The sequence below is a fragment of the Buteo buteo genome, chromosome 15, assembly GCF_964188355.1.
Source record: "Buteo buteo chromosome 15, bButBut1.hap1.1, whole genome shotgun sequence".
In the NCBI taxonomy this organism is placed as follows: Eukaryota; Metazoa; Chordata; class Aves; order Accipitriformes; family Accipitridae; genus Buteo; species Buteo buteo.
The window spans coordinates 8,367,104-8,383,353 of record NC_134185.1 but is presented as its reverse complement, the minus strand read 5'-3'; the positions used below and the strand labels follow the sequence as shown (position 1 = coordinate 8,383,353).

The 16,250-nt window shown below is 42.9% G+C and overlaps 1 protein-coding gene across 1 annotated transcript; it reads right to left on the bottom strand.

The window, feature by feature from the left end:
• Positions 1 to 10,295: 10,295 nt before the first annotated feature.
• On the bottom strand, positions 10,296 to 15,983 carry LOC142039617 (nuclear receptor subfamily 0 group B member 2-like). The gene is made up of 2 exons (XM_075046356.1): positions 15,351 to 15,983; positions 10,296 to 11,220 (listed from the first exon to the last, which is right to left on the bottom strand). The coding sequence occupies exons 1-2, from the start codon at positions 15,922 to 15,924 to the stop codon at positions 10,973 to 10,975; spliced, it is 822 nt and encodes a 273-aa protein (XP_074902457.1). The 5' UTR covers positions 15,925 to 15,983; the 3' UTR covers positions 10,296 to 10,972.
• Between the last annotated feature and the right edge of the window lie 267 nt (positions 15,984 to 16,250).

Here is a 16,250-nt window from a genome sequence, read left to right as displayed (position 1 = left end):
TGCCATACCCATTTGTTAAGCTAACACTTGAGAGGAGGAAGAGCACAGGAGGGACATTCTGTTGATTTGCTATTGACTAAGCTGATATGCAGAGAAATTCAGCTCAATGCAGTTTTAACATGACTGTGTGAGTGACAGTAGAGAGACTGAAATCCATTATTCACAGAAAAATGTGTGGTAGCAACTCACAAAACTCTTAAAGTGTGTCTCTCGTCCCAGGCAGTCGCTTCTGGAAGCAAGGAGTCTTTTGTTCCCCCAGTTCAGCCCTGGCGTTGCCTGAGAACACTGACAGTAAGCACACAACCTGTCATGTCACTATTCATGAGGTCTACATGTCTGCTTGGATTTGGATTCAGTATTTTTCATCTTAGTCCCTGAGTTTCAGTGACTGTATTGTATTCGCCCAGTCCAGGCATAGGCAATCCTGTGGGAAACTGTGTATCCAAACAGGAATCTTTAATAGTTAAAAATCTCAAACCCAATAATGATGATGGTACTACAAGATGACTTAAGCAACAGATTCTAGTAATTTTGATTGCAGAAAATCAGATTCCTTCCAAATAGAAATACTTACTGCCTGTGCCCGTCACAGTCCCATGGCCACCATGGCTGTTGGCATAAAAGGTGGGTCATCTTCAACAGCCATTTGTTTCCTTCACAAATAACTCACAGATACAGATTTCAGAAAGCTGTCAAACAGGATCGAAGCTAATTCAGCATGCTATCAGCCTTAGCATCTGACGGCAGTCTTGGTACTCCAAATGGATTAGTCTTGCAGTCAGTCCATAGATCACCTACCCTATTTCTACCTTGTAACTCTGTAGGTTATGGATATCCCAGGAAAGATGCAGCATAGCCCTGGCGGTCATGGGAGAGGAGCTGCGGTGTGTAAGGAGACTGAACTTGGACCCTTTGTGAAACCAAACAAGCAATATTTTTTCTGGTTCATTGTGAGCCGTTCAATAGGCAGGAATTGCTGTCTTTTTGAAAGACTTGATGAAAAATGGGAGTCACTAAGCAAGTGTGTTTCTCTGAGGGAATTGTGTTCAGTGGGGCTGTCCAGGCTCTCTGAAGGACAGGCTGCTGTGAACAGGTAGTTGTCATGCAATGCAATATACGATGCAAGCTGTGTGCACGTTACAGTTTGCCCTTGGAGTCCGCAACTCACTGTGACCCCTGGCTTGGATTTCACATTAAGTGATCTCTGCTTGTAAATACTAATGATGCTGCTATGCTCTCACTAGCTTGGTGCCTAACAGTACATTGGTTAATGCTGTTGACTGGGTCTGGGGCAGAGGTGATTTACTTATCTTTGTGGAAAAGGGAGGAACAATCATAAAGATCAAGCTGATCACTTATTGTGCCTTATGTTTTTAAAACCATGGATAAGTAATATGAAATATTTGGATCTCCAGAAAGGAAAGGTCTTTTCAGTCTGCATGATTCACGTGTGGGTTACCATATGCCTGAAGCTAGAGAAGACTGTTCATCTGTTATCAGACTGTTTTCCATATGATGTTCTTTACAGTTGTATCAGAAATGTCAAGAGCTGCTTGCTCAGCTGGGCCCAAAGCCTGAAGATTTCCATTTGTGCCTTTTGTCCTTTCATTGTTTTACAATCAGATGTGGAAGTCTGCCCCTGAAGAGGATAAACATGTTCTGAGATATCGTCATATTTTGAGAATACAAGGACCTAAATAAGATTCAGTCTCACTGGATCCTCCTTAGAAGTTATAGTTATTTGCAAGAGTGGTCACAAAACACTTTTTTGATTTCTCCTGAGCTGTGTCCAAGAGGACAAAGTTCAGCCCCCTTTGTCGGATTTTGTATCTTCCATCTGCTTTCTGAGGTGGGTATAATAAAGACAAGAACATGACAATTACCTGCTTCAGCACACAAAAAAAAAAAAGTCATTAATTTTTTTTTGTTCTTCTGCCTCATCTCCTTTTATAGAGAACATGAAACAGTTTGGTTTTGTTTTTCTTGAACTTTCTCAGTAATAAACTGTAAATTTGTACTTTCCAGTACTTTCTTTTGAGGAGCCCCCAGTAAAATAAAACATATTTCAGAACGCAAAGAAGGGATAACGTTTCACTGTAGGATAGGAGGAAAACCCTTGGTCTGAACTAACTCAAATTAGTGACAGAAGGAGTTTCCTTTGAAAGGGGGATCTCAGGCAGGACAGTAGAAGCAGGTTAGTTGGAGAAGTCAAAAAATTCAGGAGAGCAGCAGGACAAAGTGTATTTTTCTAGGCATATGATGACTCTGTGAAGACTCAAGCTCTATACCCCTGTCCTGGTTTCAGCTAGGATAGAGTTGTCTTCCTAGTAGCTGGTACAGTGCTGTGTTTTGGGTTCAGTATGAGAAGAATGTTGATCACACACTGACGTTTTCAGTTGTTGCTAGCTAGTGTTTAGACTAAGTCAAGGATTTTTCAGCTTCTGATGCGCAGCCAGCAAGAAGGCTGGAGGGGCATAAGGAGTTGGGAGGGGACACAGCCAGGGCAGCTGACCCCAACTGGCCAAAGGGGTGTTCCATACATGTGACTAGATGTCACATCTAGTATATAAACTGGGGGGACTGGGGCTGGGGGGGATCACCACTCAGGAGCTAACTGGGTGTCGATCAGCAGGTGGTAAGCAATTGCACTGTGCATCATTTGTATATTCCAATCCTTTTATTATTATTGTTGTCATTTTATTAGTGTTATCATTATCATTATTAGTTTCTTCTTTTCTGTTCTATTAAGCTGTTCTTATCTCAACCCACAAGTTTTACTTTTTTTTTTCCCCGATTCCCTCTCCCATCCCACTGAGTGAGGGGAAGTGAGTGAGCGGCTGTGTGGTGCTTAGTTACTGGCTGGGGTTAAACCACGACAACCATCTTGCTCTGTCTTCTCTGCTAGGCTTCTCACATCACCCAGAAATAAGATTAGTGGGAAGAAAGAAGTATGCTTGCTTAGTACGCTTTTCTTAGCATGCTGAGAAGATGATAAGAAGTAGGATGACATAGAAAACAGGAGTAGTTTTGTTTAGGTCTGCAAGATACTGGGATGATCTACATTGCAGTAGATGAATGCCTAGGGTTGTTTTCCTTCAGATGTGCCAAGAGGTGGTACAAGACCTAGTGATGGTTTCATATGTACTCTCAGAGCTACTGCCTACGACTACACACATTCAGCTTCTTGTGAAAGACTGTTACAGACAAGACCAAAAGAAAAACTACTCTTGCAAGCAATGCTTTACCTGCCCAAAACAAACAACAGCATGGGTGTCTTGTATAGCGATTCATAGGAGAAGGTCTGAGGATTTTCATCCTTTCTTTAAGGCTGGGATCTAGAAAAAGAACCAGAAGAGTAAGAGAGGAAGAAGGATGCAGTGGCAAAACAAAAAAAAAGACTAACTGATAGAGAAGAATAAGTTGAGAAATGAATTTGCAGTAATGGAAAGGGATGTGAAAAAGGCAGGCTGATGATGGAATGGCAAAAGAGAAAATTAGGGAAGCCAGTTGCAGCAGAGGAGAGGAAGATATGATTGAGATAGCTAAGACATGGAGCCTAAGACAGAGCAATGAGGCTGTATGTGAGACTACAACACAGAACAGGAAACAAAATGACCTCCAGGTGAAGGAGAGAACAGATGGGAGCAAATCTGAGATTCATCTCTGTACCAGAGAGATTCATCCTCTGACTCAAGCAGATCAAGTGAACATAATGTTAGGCCATCGGTCAAAAACAAGAAAATGAAATATGGACCAGAAGTTGAAAACTATCAGAGTAGGGATGGCAGGAGGTGGTGACAGAGTCAGAAGGATAGGGGACACAACTGTTTTCTATAAATGTCTTGGATGAACACCTTGGAGTGAGAAAAGCTATTTGAATTGAATGACAATATTGATACAAGAAAGAATGTGCAGATATATTAGTCTTTAATAATCTAAAATTGGAATTAGAAAGTTCCTAGCCATCAAATCAGGAGGCTCTGGGTGCTTTCCCATTAGGAATAGAGCATACAAACACATCCTAGTTTATCTTCAGGTGGAGCTTGATAAGTTTGGGGATGTAATTGTATACAAGATTGATATCCACAAAGAGAGAGACCAGACTGAATGTTGTAGGAGGACCTGCCCAAATCTTATTTTCCTAATAATGATGCTGTTGACTTATATATATTGACCAGGACAGGTGCAGACAGACACATATTTGCCTCACTCACTTTCCAAGCCAACTGGATGCCACCCACCTCTGGAATCTATGTAGCTGGAGTGGCCCAGGGCTGTGCCCAAGCTGTTAAATCTGTGCAAATACATGACTTTCAGATCTGAACTGGCTTGCTTTTGCCTACCTTGGAGCGTGGGCGAGGGAGTCCACACCTATCCATACACCCTCAGAGGGCTGTGCAGGGCTCACATGTTCAGTGCCTCAGAGGAGTGTGAAAACTACTTAGATTAGGGGTGCAGGGACTGGGCAAGCTGATGTCGCAGGGCTGAGGGGACTCGAGATCCCAGAAGAAATGAAGTAGCAACATCTACTAATCCAGGGTACCACAGCGGCACTCTCAGGAGACACGTGCAACATCTCTCTGGTCACTTCTGTATGACAGCATGATGTTTGGTGGCAGACTAGAAGTCTGATTCACCAACATTGTGTATGATGTCACCAGTAACGAGTTACTCTTACATCTTTGATTGCCCTCCCAGTTGTTCTGAGTTCCTAGACAACACTGCGCAGTGGAGATGATGCCACTGTTCCTCCTAGTCAGAGCATCCCTTCCTTGTCTGTCGTCACACTTCACATCATGCTCCCATAAATTGCATCGGTCTTCAACAAATGTGCAGCCCCCTGCTCATGCTGCAGTGACCACAGCCATCTACTGCATCAAGGTATGCTCCAATGCACTGACTGATATTTGTGTATTTCAAAGCAAATGTTTGTATATTATAGGCATATGACAGATTATTTTTAATTGCTAATAACATCCTGGTGGGGAAAGATTGTTAGACTCTTCACTATGTGGTCATCTGCATAAACAAGACCTTTATTTTGCAAATTCCTCTCCTGCCATCCTGACTGCTGTCTCAAGCACACTAAATTTCCATTTTGCCCTCCAAGTAAACATTTATGCTTATGTGAGTGTGCCTGACTGAAATGGGACCATTCCCACGCTACTTGAAACTTTGTATTCTTGGCTCCTGAGATTACCTGCTAGCAGATAGCTGTGGCCATGTCTTCCTTTGATGAAGAAGTTCTTATCTTAGGTGAGATGTGGAGTGCTTCATCTTGCAACATTTCTGCTACCCCCCCAGGCAGAGAGAGAACACAAGAATAATGACAACTTGTACTTTCAAAATCACAGCCTTACCTAGGACAACAGTTGATAACAAGCCCAAGCAAAACTGAACTACTGACTCACCCTCCCCTCTCCTGGCCCACTGGAAAAGATTGAGGATTTCTGTACAATTGGTAACAATGGCTTCAGTGAGATCCCTTTTTGTCATTAAAAGAATTGGAGCTTCTTTAGCCTATACTTTATTATAGAAACTTGTCTCCAGGTTTTTTTTCCCTGAGTTAGGCTGCTTTTATTAGTGGAGCTGTGATGGAAATAAGTGACATGCTTCCTTGTGTGGCTATATTAATATGAAGTACAGCAGTGCATTTTTCACATATCTGTACCCTACAATAGTTGGCTCAGCTGCAAATAAAATTATATCTAAGACTGAGATTATGACTTGCAAGGGCTTTCTAGCAAAAGTGAAATTTTAGGTTTTGAATGAAATACCTTCGTTTCTACAAAAGAGTTAATGAAGTCATTCCACAGAAAAAAAACATAGAAATATTGATATAGATAAGGACACAGATGTATGAGTGTGATGTCCCATGTGACTTTGAAATCTGGTATTACTTAAACAAAGTTGATGAATGTTTTCTCAGGGAATAGTGTGTCTTCCTAGTCCTTTCTGGGCAGGTGAATAAAATCACTGAATTATCTTTGTTTCCAAGCCCATATCAGATATCTGTTGTTTATTAGAAATACACATTGAGCTGGAAGCGTAAGTCTAAAACCTACTGTTTAAAGAAGATCAGGACTACAAAGCCAAGCATGCTAACATCAGAAGATGTTAGTACTGCATGTGCAGTATTATCCAGACCACTTCTGTATATGTTGTAGAGGTGGGACTAATCTCACATTTACCATCTGAAAGTTAGGTGATGAATCTCAAATGGTCAGGTAGGCTCCTGAGCTGTATCAATAGGCAGAGGTAAAGCACTTCATAGTGTGATTCATCCAAACCTAAGACAGGTGTGTAAGAGAAGGGAGGCGTACCTCCCTCGGAGCATGCTCATCTCTCTGCCTGTGCTCTAGAGTGCAAGTGACTCACTTGCAAGTGGATCCCACCAAAGCAAATGGCATGTTATTTTTGCCACAGGTTCACTGCCTTACTCAGTGCTTACTAAATCTTACTTTTCAGTATCTTCTCTTTTTATGCTTTCCCTGTAATGTGTAGGCCTCTGCATTACTTTATGCTATCAAATATAGCATAGAACACAGAATTATTCATTTTCAGTGGGACTTTCTAAGGTGCTCAGGTACAGCATTTTAGCTCTTTACAAACACTGATTAATATCTTCAAAGATCTGTCATGAAAGGAGGCAATATTATTATGATTTCATTTTGCAAAAGCGGAATTAAAGCAGCAAGATTAGGGCCATTGGAAGCTTCCCTGCACTGTGGGTGTGCACAGACTGATTTTTCAGTGCTTACAGCACTATACAGCATTTTGGAAGTGTGAGATGCAGTTTGTTGTGACCTGGATTGCAGCTGTGAGAGCCTACTGACTTCTGCAAACCATGCTTCGCTAGGCCCTGTGTTTACCACTATGAAAAATGAAAAACTTTTATTCCACTTAACACTGTAGCAGCTTTCTTCTGAGACACGTACGACTCTGGAGTGCCTGCAGTAATGCCACTTGAGTTTATGTGGGTTGCCCTACAGTCTGTAAGTTGTCATTCATCCAATTTAACTGTAAAAACATTGTTTCTGTCACTGCAGACCCATTTTAATCCAGGTTCTGCAATGTTGGTGCTGCAGCACAAGCCCCTGAGCCTTAGCAGACAGCAGCCTCCTCCATTGCACAGTTATAACAAATTCCCACAGTACAGGCCATTCTTTGCCCCATGTAAGACAGGGAGTCCAGAGGGGAAACGATGGGATTTCACAACCAGGTCATTAAAAGAGCTTATGGTAATATTCAGAAGGAGGCTGGAGTGAGATTTCACAAAAAAATTGAAATTATTTTTTCATTCTTGATTTTGCAAATGTAGGTTTCTTCTAACAATTTAAAAACATTGTCATAAAGTATTTTGAAAAAATCACCAACTGGGAAGAGAGAGGTGTCTGAATGAAAGCTCTGTCTGGGTCATCAACAGTGCTAGGTACTGTAATTGGCAGGTCTTCATCAGCAAAGCTCACATTCTGGTGGCAATATTGTCATCTCCTGGGCACTAGAGGGGGATGGAAACACATACTTTGATGGTGGATTTCACAGCCGGAGAAACAGTGCTTCTGCTTCTGGTTTCAATTCCAGAAGCTAAAGAAAGTGTTGATAAACCTTTGTCTCGTCATTGGTTTGGGGTTTGGTGTTTTTTTGTTTGTTTTTTTTTTTTTGGGGGGGGGGGGGGGGCACAGAGTTTTCCCTTATCTTCCTCTTGCCGTATGTTCATTTCTATCTCTGCTTCTCCATTGCAATGGGTTATTTCCCTTGACTTTTAAAGGCTGTCTTGCACTTTGCCTTTCCTCCTTCCAGAGGGAGCTCCTGCTTTTGCCCCTAACTTCTGCTCATGATTGCTCACCTCTCCTGTTCCTTTCTGCCTCTTGTACCTTCACCGCCTCCACTTTCATATGCAGCTTAATTACATTAGATACAGATTCTTACTCTGTTCTCAGCAAGACAGTAGTATCTCAACCCCTTTGAACAGGATATCAAGCAAATTATTATTAACAGTCATGCTCTCTCTGTGATCAGGTCTGTGCGATGAGAACTGTTTAGTCACATAGAGCATTAGCTCAAGGTTGTTGAGGTTTTTAATTGTGTACATACTAATGAAGATGTGTTTTGTTAAAGACCTGAAGGATTGAATCTTGTATTCAGAGCACAGTGAGGTGAGGTCCATGAGTATCAGATCTTGTGGGAGTTCCCTTTGAAGCCTAGTATTTGCCTTCACGGTAGAAGGTAATGCCATCTTGAAAACCCAAAGTTTTGACCACAATCTTCACTGTGGAGTGGTAGGCATTCTTTTCAGACAGCTGGTAACATAGACACCCATCAAGCTAAAAGAGTAGTCAGCAAATACAGCATTGTCATCGGGGTGAGCCAAGCCATGGGAACTGTTGGCACTGTGCCCTCCAATTCAAAGGAAGTTGAATTGAAGCCATTGTACGCACCACCACAACCTTGAAGATAAAATCAAAGACCTTGAAGAAGATTTTGATAAGAAGTAAAGATTCAAGCAGACACTATCTGATGTGCTCTGAGTAGCCTGAAATTCAGGCTATTGAATCGTAAACCCTGTCCTTGGTTCAGGTTGTTGGTGAGTCACTGAGCAGGCCTTTGGCTTATGAAGGTAAAGTAGGCACTACACAGAAATTAGCTCTATTAATAAGCTGCTTCTGTCCCGCTCTTCTGCTTTTTTTGATCTCCCTTTTTGCTCCAGTCTCTAACCACCCATGACTATTTCTCATTTTACATGTTTTCTGTACTTTTTACCTCTATGCAAAATTCCTCACTGTTCCCACTGAGCTGAGGGCATTTCTTCTCTCTGCTCTCTTCTACCCAGCAGTGGGAGCACTGAGATCAGAGCAGGGAACTTCTTCCCATTCTCATCGCAGAAGCTGCTGCATGTGCAATGCCTCCCGCTCAGGCAGCCCTGGCCTGCGCTGCGCTGTCACCTGTGCAAGTGGAGCATTTCTAGTAGAAGCTGTCAGGACTTCTGAGGTGTCCGAGAGAGACAAACTCGTATGTCTACTACCATATGGTGTTGTCAATACCAAATGCACAAATACAATTTTGGGATGTATACTGCTTGGGCGAATCTTAAAAAGAACAGACGAAAAGCAAATCTCTGGAACTAATGTTTCCATTCACTAACACAACTAACTAACCACGGAATATCCTGTTACTATGCACCACTTGATCTGTGGCAGTACTATTGAACCATTTTAACAAAAACCTACTGAAAACTGCTAGTCTGAAGGCTTTCAATGGAAAATATCAGTCCAAAAAGCTTAATTTCTGAAAGGTTTGGTTAGCCTGTAACATAGGAAGGTGAGTTGTATTTACTGTAGAGGTTGTTACTTCCATGATCACTAGTACCCAGGGGCTTAGTTGGTTTGTCTTGTTTAGGATTTACTTTTTTCCCTTTATTTTTATAGTTTATTCCTCAATTACCAAAGTGGGGGAAAAATGTGTGGTATTTAGTCAAAATGGGTAGGTAGTAAACTCTTCTTATTATTTAAACATCTTTTTTCCTTGACTGACTTTCTTTTAAAGTCCTTTGAACATCCATCTCTGTATGTAAACATGTGTTGATGTGTGTGTGTGTGTGTGTGTGTGTGTGTATATGTGAGTTCTTATGATTTTAGCTTGACTTCCTAAGGAAGCATGAATTAAGCTGTCATACTCTTTGTCCTCCTCCTGTCTGTCTACCTGCCTGTCAGTCCCCATTTGGTGAATTTGAGCCCCCTTGACAAACAAAACTAGATTGGACTCTCTACTGAAACAACGCAGAAATTAATTCCTCTAAGTTTCATGGAAACCACTGGGGGAGGGATGGGACGGGAAAGATACAAATAGCTTCCCTTGCTGCAACTAAAGTATGAGCTCAATGTTTTTTTTAACCTGACGGATGACCAGTCAGGACACACATAGCTTGGCGCCAGCCCCAACACATGCTGCCCCTTCTCCAGCCGGACAGGAGACAGTGAGATGTTGTGGGGCATGCTACAGCACACACAGAGGTGGAGACGTGGAACTCTTGCAGTGAGAGATGGAGGAACAGATTGTACACATCTGTAGGAAACCGTATTTCAGCATTTCTGCTGTCAGAGGAACATCTACCATCTGTTTGGAGGGAAGTGAGGGTAATTATAAACAGTGCAGGGAGGGCTAAAGGGCAAAGGTCTTAAATATGTAGGAAACTGGGCTACGTTAGTTCTACTGTTTATGGCATAGCATAGTAGCTTTCAGCCTTTGTTATTCCCATCGTAGAAACAATTCTGAACAGCGGCTTTTGTGTAGTCAACAAATTTTTTAATCATTTTGTTCAGTTTCTTAGTCAGGGAAGGACTTTGTGAATAATGGGAGAGAGTTTTAATGCCCACAGTTTACAGCAAGACTTAGAAAAGGAGCCTATAAGAAAGCAGTTAATAAGGGGGAGCTCTATCAAGCAATTACAGCCAAGGACTAGAGTTCTCAGTGGAACAGAAAAGGGGCTGGGATTGGGGAATGACATCGCAGGAAAAGGAAGGATTTATACTGATTTTACTATTGATCAGCCTTTTATCTATCTGTTCATTTTCAGTTGGTGACGCATTGAATACAATGTGCCACTGCCCCTTTTCCTGAAAGCAAAAACTTCTGGAAAGTCAAAAGCATATAGTATAGTTTTAAACAGCCATAAAAATGCTCACTAGAAATAATACAGTTGAACCTAGCACAACTGGAAAGAATTCTGGTGCTCCTAGACAGTCTTTGAATACATTAGACTAAAGGTTTTTGAAAGCACACAGGATCATGAAATTCTTAGATTTCTCTGCTTTTAATTCTAAAATGTTACAAAATTACTTCATCGTACAAAAAATATATATGGCTTACAAAGATGCATCAATGATTTGTTTGAAATGTGTTTAGCTCACAAAATCCTCTCATCTCTTCAAAAATAAGTATTTGAGAGCACAGATGTCATCTGTTTTCAAAGCTAGTCTGGCTTGATATGTAGGGTTTCTAGAAGTAATACATTTAGGGTGGCCTGTCCTAGGATGGGCCTGAAGAAGAGCTCTTCAATAGCATCTGCATTGATGTCTTGAAGAGAGGCGATTAGCTGAAGAATCCAAGCAAACCTGCCTAGGTTTCTGTGGAACATTGTTGAGATAAACTCCGTCAAGGCTTGCTGAGCTTCCTGCTGCAGTGTTTGTACATAGGGGAGACATTTTAGGACATGGCATCCTGTGAAAACAAAAAGTAAAATAATAAATCTTGAGTAAATGCTTTTCTTCTGTGCCCTTCATAATGGTAAGTGTCTGGCTTTCTAGCTTATAGTACTACTTTCTCTAGAAAACAATAAAAACTTTCTAAACATACTTTTTGGAAAAGGAAGATATGTCTAGTTCAATAATTTGAAGGAACATTGAGCAGCATTGTAGGCACATTGGAATCTAGCCCATTACATTAAATCCAGCTTTGAAATGGTACCAGGAAATAACTTTCACTCAGTACAGACGGAGAAGCAGCTTTATAGTGTTGTCTGCCCACCAAATGATGCTGAGACCGTAGTCTGAGTAGGTGGAAACATTCCAGCTCTAATCTAAAATAGGTAGGTAACATCAGGAAGATAGAGGGGGTGGTTTGGAGCAGCAAGCAGGCTGGCGGTCTAAAGACATAGGTTTCCAGTCTACCCAGCCCCATCTCCCTCCTACTGTTGCCTCTGCTTGCTAGACTAAGCTGGGGCACTGTGGTTCACCATGCTATCTAGCTATCTTCATTTACAGTCTGAAAAGAGCATAGAGGTTCTCTGTGAGATGTATCACGACCCACAGGAGTAGGGTAGATAATTTTATTTCCTGGTTTCGTACTCCCTTTCCTCAGCCATTTCTGAAGAGGGAGAGGTCTCTGCTCTGGAGAGCCGTGGTCTGGACCCTCAATCCCATACCTCCCACAGCACGTGACTTCAAACCTGCTGGCTCGCTGAGGGTCTTCGTGGGTGCCGGGGCTCAGTTCAAAGGACACCCCGTGTTTATCCTTTGCCTCTGGTGGGATTGCTTTGTCATGTAGCTCTCAGCAACCTGTTGCCTCCTGTCCTCACCACCTGAGGATGACACCATCTTTTCCTGCCTAGAATTGCTGCAGTCTGGACAGGGCTAGCATGAATCCCCAGGTTTTGACTTCTGCCTCTCCTGCCTCCCATGTCCTATTTTAACCCATCTCCCAACACACACTTCAGGCCTGTTTAGCATCTTTTACAGTGACCGACCCCATGCCTCCCTGGGATGGGATCTGAACAGCTTAGACCAGGGAGTCTTTCATATAGGAACATTCATTTAAGTATGGGAGGTTCTGCCTTCTTGCCTAGTGCCCTGTACTACGGCAAAACCAACCAGGTTGGGTTTTCTTCAGTCTGTGGCTGGCTGCCCTTTCTCAGTATTCAGCAGCTCTCTTCTCCCCAGACATCACTGCCAGAGGAAGAGAAGCCTCAGCAAAGCCTGCAACTGGGCTAGCCAGAAATGAAGGGTTTGGAAAAGTCATCTTCTCTCCCAGGATTACCACCAGCTGCAAGCTGTGAGGATGGTTCCAAGTGTTAGACTTCTCATGGAAAGGAAGTTGTCAAGATTTTATATATTCAGGATGAAATTGCAATTGCTTATATCCCTTCAAATTTGCTTAATTTCCCCATTTGGTCTTCTTTTATATGTAATCAGACACTGGCTTTAATTTACAAATAATGAGAAACTTCTTGTTCTGAGATCTGTTGTAATAATATTCAGTGAAACACGTATTTCCAGCTGAACTGTAAACCTCTTAAGAGTGTTTTTTTTTAACAGAAGTCCTGTCACAGCCTTGATGGAGTTATTTTTATATATACATATATATATATGTGTGTGTATATATATATATATATAACTCCATAAACATATATATATGGCACTGATACAATAACAGCACTGTTTTTCACGATTCCCATCTCTTCGCTGTTCTCATTGCTTTTCAGACAATTGTCAAAAGCAGCAAGAGCAGTTTCACCTCACTCTGTGCAGTTCATGCATGGCAGGACGGTCCTACCTGCTCCTTCCTTTGACTTATTGCTTGGGTCCTAGAGAAGGTCCTGCAGCCGGACCCTTCACCCGTACACACATTGACCTCTCCGAAGCCACCTGGCCAAAGCATCCTGCGAAAAGCAGGGATGGCAAGATGTTCTGGAGAGTCTGGATTCAGCTGATGCAAGGCTGCCCATTTCCCCTCCGGGGCTGGGCACATGCTTTCTCCTTCGCAGGTTCTTGCTGGTCCAGATGTGGTCGATCAATGACCCAGCCAGAGCCTCCCGCACAGAAGTACTGTGGGAGGACTTACGCTCCATGCTGCCTGCCACCCTGTCCCCAAAGGGATTTTTTTATGATAGTAAGCACAATCTCTATAACACAAGAGATGACTTAGGGCACAAGCAAAGCTCTGGCATGCTTGTTTGTCATGCTTCTTGCCCAAGCACTGTCCTAGCTGTGCTGCTACAGCTGCATTTCTGGGCACTCTGTTGAACTCCAACTCATAACCCAGCTCTGGACTGCTCCGTGCTTCGTCCTTCCCCTTTGCCTCAGCCAGTTTTGGTGGTCCCAACAGGAATAAAACATTCAGGGTGGGAGCCCACACGAGGTAATCCATGATCCAGCAGAGGGTTTAGTGTTGTCGCTGCTGGTGGCAGCCTGAAATCCTCTTAGCACTGAGGCCTGCAAAATATTAAGGTTTGGCCAAACATCAAGCCAAAACTAAGAGGGCAGCTGAAAATGTGCTGCATGTATGTAGAGAGCATTTTCTGAGTTTGGTGGAAAGTGTTCAAAAACTCTTAAAAATAGTAACTGTGAAACAGACAGCTGTACAGATTTGTTTGCAGCAAAACAGGTAGAGAAAGGGTGGTTTGGGCTGTGTATAAGCCCTGAGTACCTGTTTCAGCCCAGAGTTAGACTGTGACTCTTTGTTTCATCTGGAGTCAGTCTAGGCTTAACTGCAGTCCTCCCAGCTGCCTTCTGCAGCCCGTGGAGAAAGGCACCTCTGCAGAATAGGGTCATCCCACCTAAGAACTAGGGAGTCCCCCCGAAACTCTGGACAGTGTCTGCACAGCATGAAGGGTTGCTGGGCTTCTCATATGGCACCCTGGGGAAGTAGCAGGCATTAGAAGGCACAAAACCAGAACATAACACTGCTTCTGCTGCTTTCTCCTTAAGTGAAAATCGCATTTTATCCACAGAGATAATAAAAATGCCTGCTAGTTAAACTGTGTAAGCCATTGCAGATGAGGGATTTCTCCTCTTAGCATCACCCTGGATATAACCGGTCATTTCTTTCAGCCTGATTTTATTGTGAAAAAACAGAAAATAACTTGCACTGAAACGAACTCCACTGATTTGATGCTGTGGCATAGACACACGAGACAATACCAAACATCTGGATGACATTACATCTCAAGAATCAGAATTTGAATCCTATTGGAAACAAATATAAAGTCACTACAGCCTTTAAGCAGCCTATAAACATTTCACCACAAGAAATACCACGGAATAACTGAAGCATTCAAGTATCCTTTTGGTGCAGTCCCAAGTATAGCATGCTGCTGACAGAGCAGCCAACAGCAGTGATTGCTGTGGAAGGAGACGGGGATCTGAGCCAGAGCAAACTGGAGTCAATAAGTCTTTCCATTTACTTTAGTGGACTTAGAGCTCAGCTTTTAATGACTCACGCACTCCGTGGTGCTGACCTAGGCAACCTGCCTTCCTAAAGAGGCTGAACTTGGCACCAGAAGTGAGAGGATGCAATCACTAGTCTGAGTTTGCTCCGTGACTGCAGTCCCATGTAGAGATACTAAAGGATAGACAGATAAATAATATATAAATAAATAAAAGCTGTGTAACCTCAACACAATATCCTTTTGCTTCCTTGATGAAAATCAGATGATAGAGATTATTTTCTCTTCTCCAGTGTTCTTGCTACAGAGGAAGTCTTTGTTAAAATACTTTTAATACTCACATCACATACCCATGTACCATCTCTCCTTTGCTGTACTATGGGTGAGGCTGCTGTATTACCTTTGAACTGGAAATCAGTTTCAAGTGGCACGGTTAATTCTTTATGACTTGAAATTTGTTTAATAGAAGCTGTTTTGGCTTACAGTGGGTGACCTACTGCACACATCCAAGGAACCTAAATAAACTACTTCAGGCAGAAGATCATTAAATTGTGGGATACAGATTTTTGAGAACATTCAGCTATATTAATAGAAAAGAGTAGAACTAAGCATTTGTCTATACGTAAATGAAAATGCCACATGACCTTCTAGGCACATAATCATCTGTGTAATTTCCAGGAGGACTTACCCGAATTAAAAAGAATAATTCCTTTAAGATAGGCATATTCTTTTACACTTATGTCCAGGTCCCAGAATTTCCACAATAAATTCTTCATCTTCTGAACTTCTGCTAAAGATGCTCCCAGTGACGAACTGCCCAGTTCATTGCTAGCTGTCAAAGACTGATTGAGGAGGATTTTTTTCAATAAACTAGGGGCTGAAATCTCTCTCAGGTCAAAATCCACCCCTTCTTGTGCCATGCCCAGGACAAAAAGAGGGGCCCAGTTCTGCTGTATGAGGACAAGCTGGTCCTCCCAAGGCACGTGATAAAAAGAAGGCAAGTTTCTAATAAAAGTTAAAGTCTTCAAGAGCACTTCAGAAGCTCTTCTGCACGTGACTTCTGGTGTTTTCAGGACAACTCTTCTCCTGTCCATACAAGAGCAGCCCTTGCTTCCCGTGGAGCGGTGAGGACCGCGATCCTGCTGGTGCCACTGGGTCTCACTTCCATGTTCTTTGTTAAGGCTCTGGTACAGGATGCTCTTACCGTGGTCCGTCTCCCACTGACGTTTCCCAAATTTCTCAGCTGGCAGCTCGGTAGCCATAGAGCCAGCGTTCCCCGCGGCGGGCAACAGTGCACGTGGAGCTCTGCACCAGCAGCAGGGGAGAGCATTTCTGCCACGCAGCGAGGCGCTGCCCGCTTTTTATATAGACGGGCGGCTGAGAAGTAATATGACCCTGATCTGTGAAGTTACCTTGAACTTTATTTGCACCGGCCCGTTTCGAACGAGGCAGGGCCGCTGTGAGCCGGTGACGGTCACCCACTGCCACCGCCACGGAGGGTCTCTGCTCCTGCCACCAGCAGCAAAGGCCACCTGTAGGACACGCACCACCAGCCCCCGAGGGGACTCTAGTGAAAACTCTGTAAGTG

What these genes read in the sequence shown, in the direction of transcription:
- LOC142039617 (XM_075046356.1), bottom strand. Translation starts at nt 15,924, where the DNA reads ATGGCTACCGAGCTGCCAGCTGAGAAATTTGGGAAACGTCAGTGGGAG. An exon ending in AATTATTCTTTTTAATTCGG is followed by an intron (nt 11,221 to 15,350) that starts GTAAGTCCTCCT and finishes TTGTTTTCACAG; the next exon opens with GATGCCATGTCCTAAAATGT.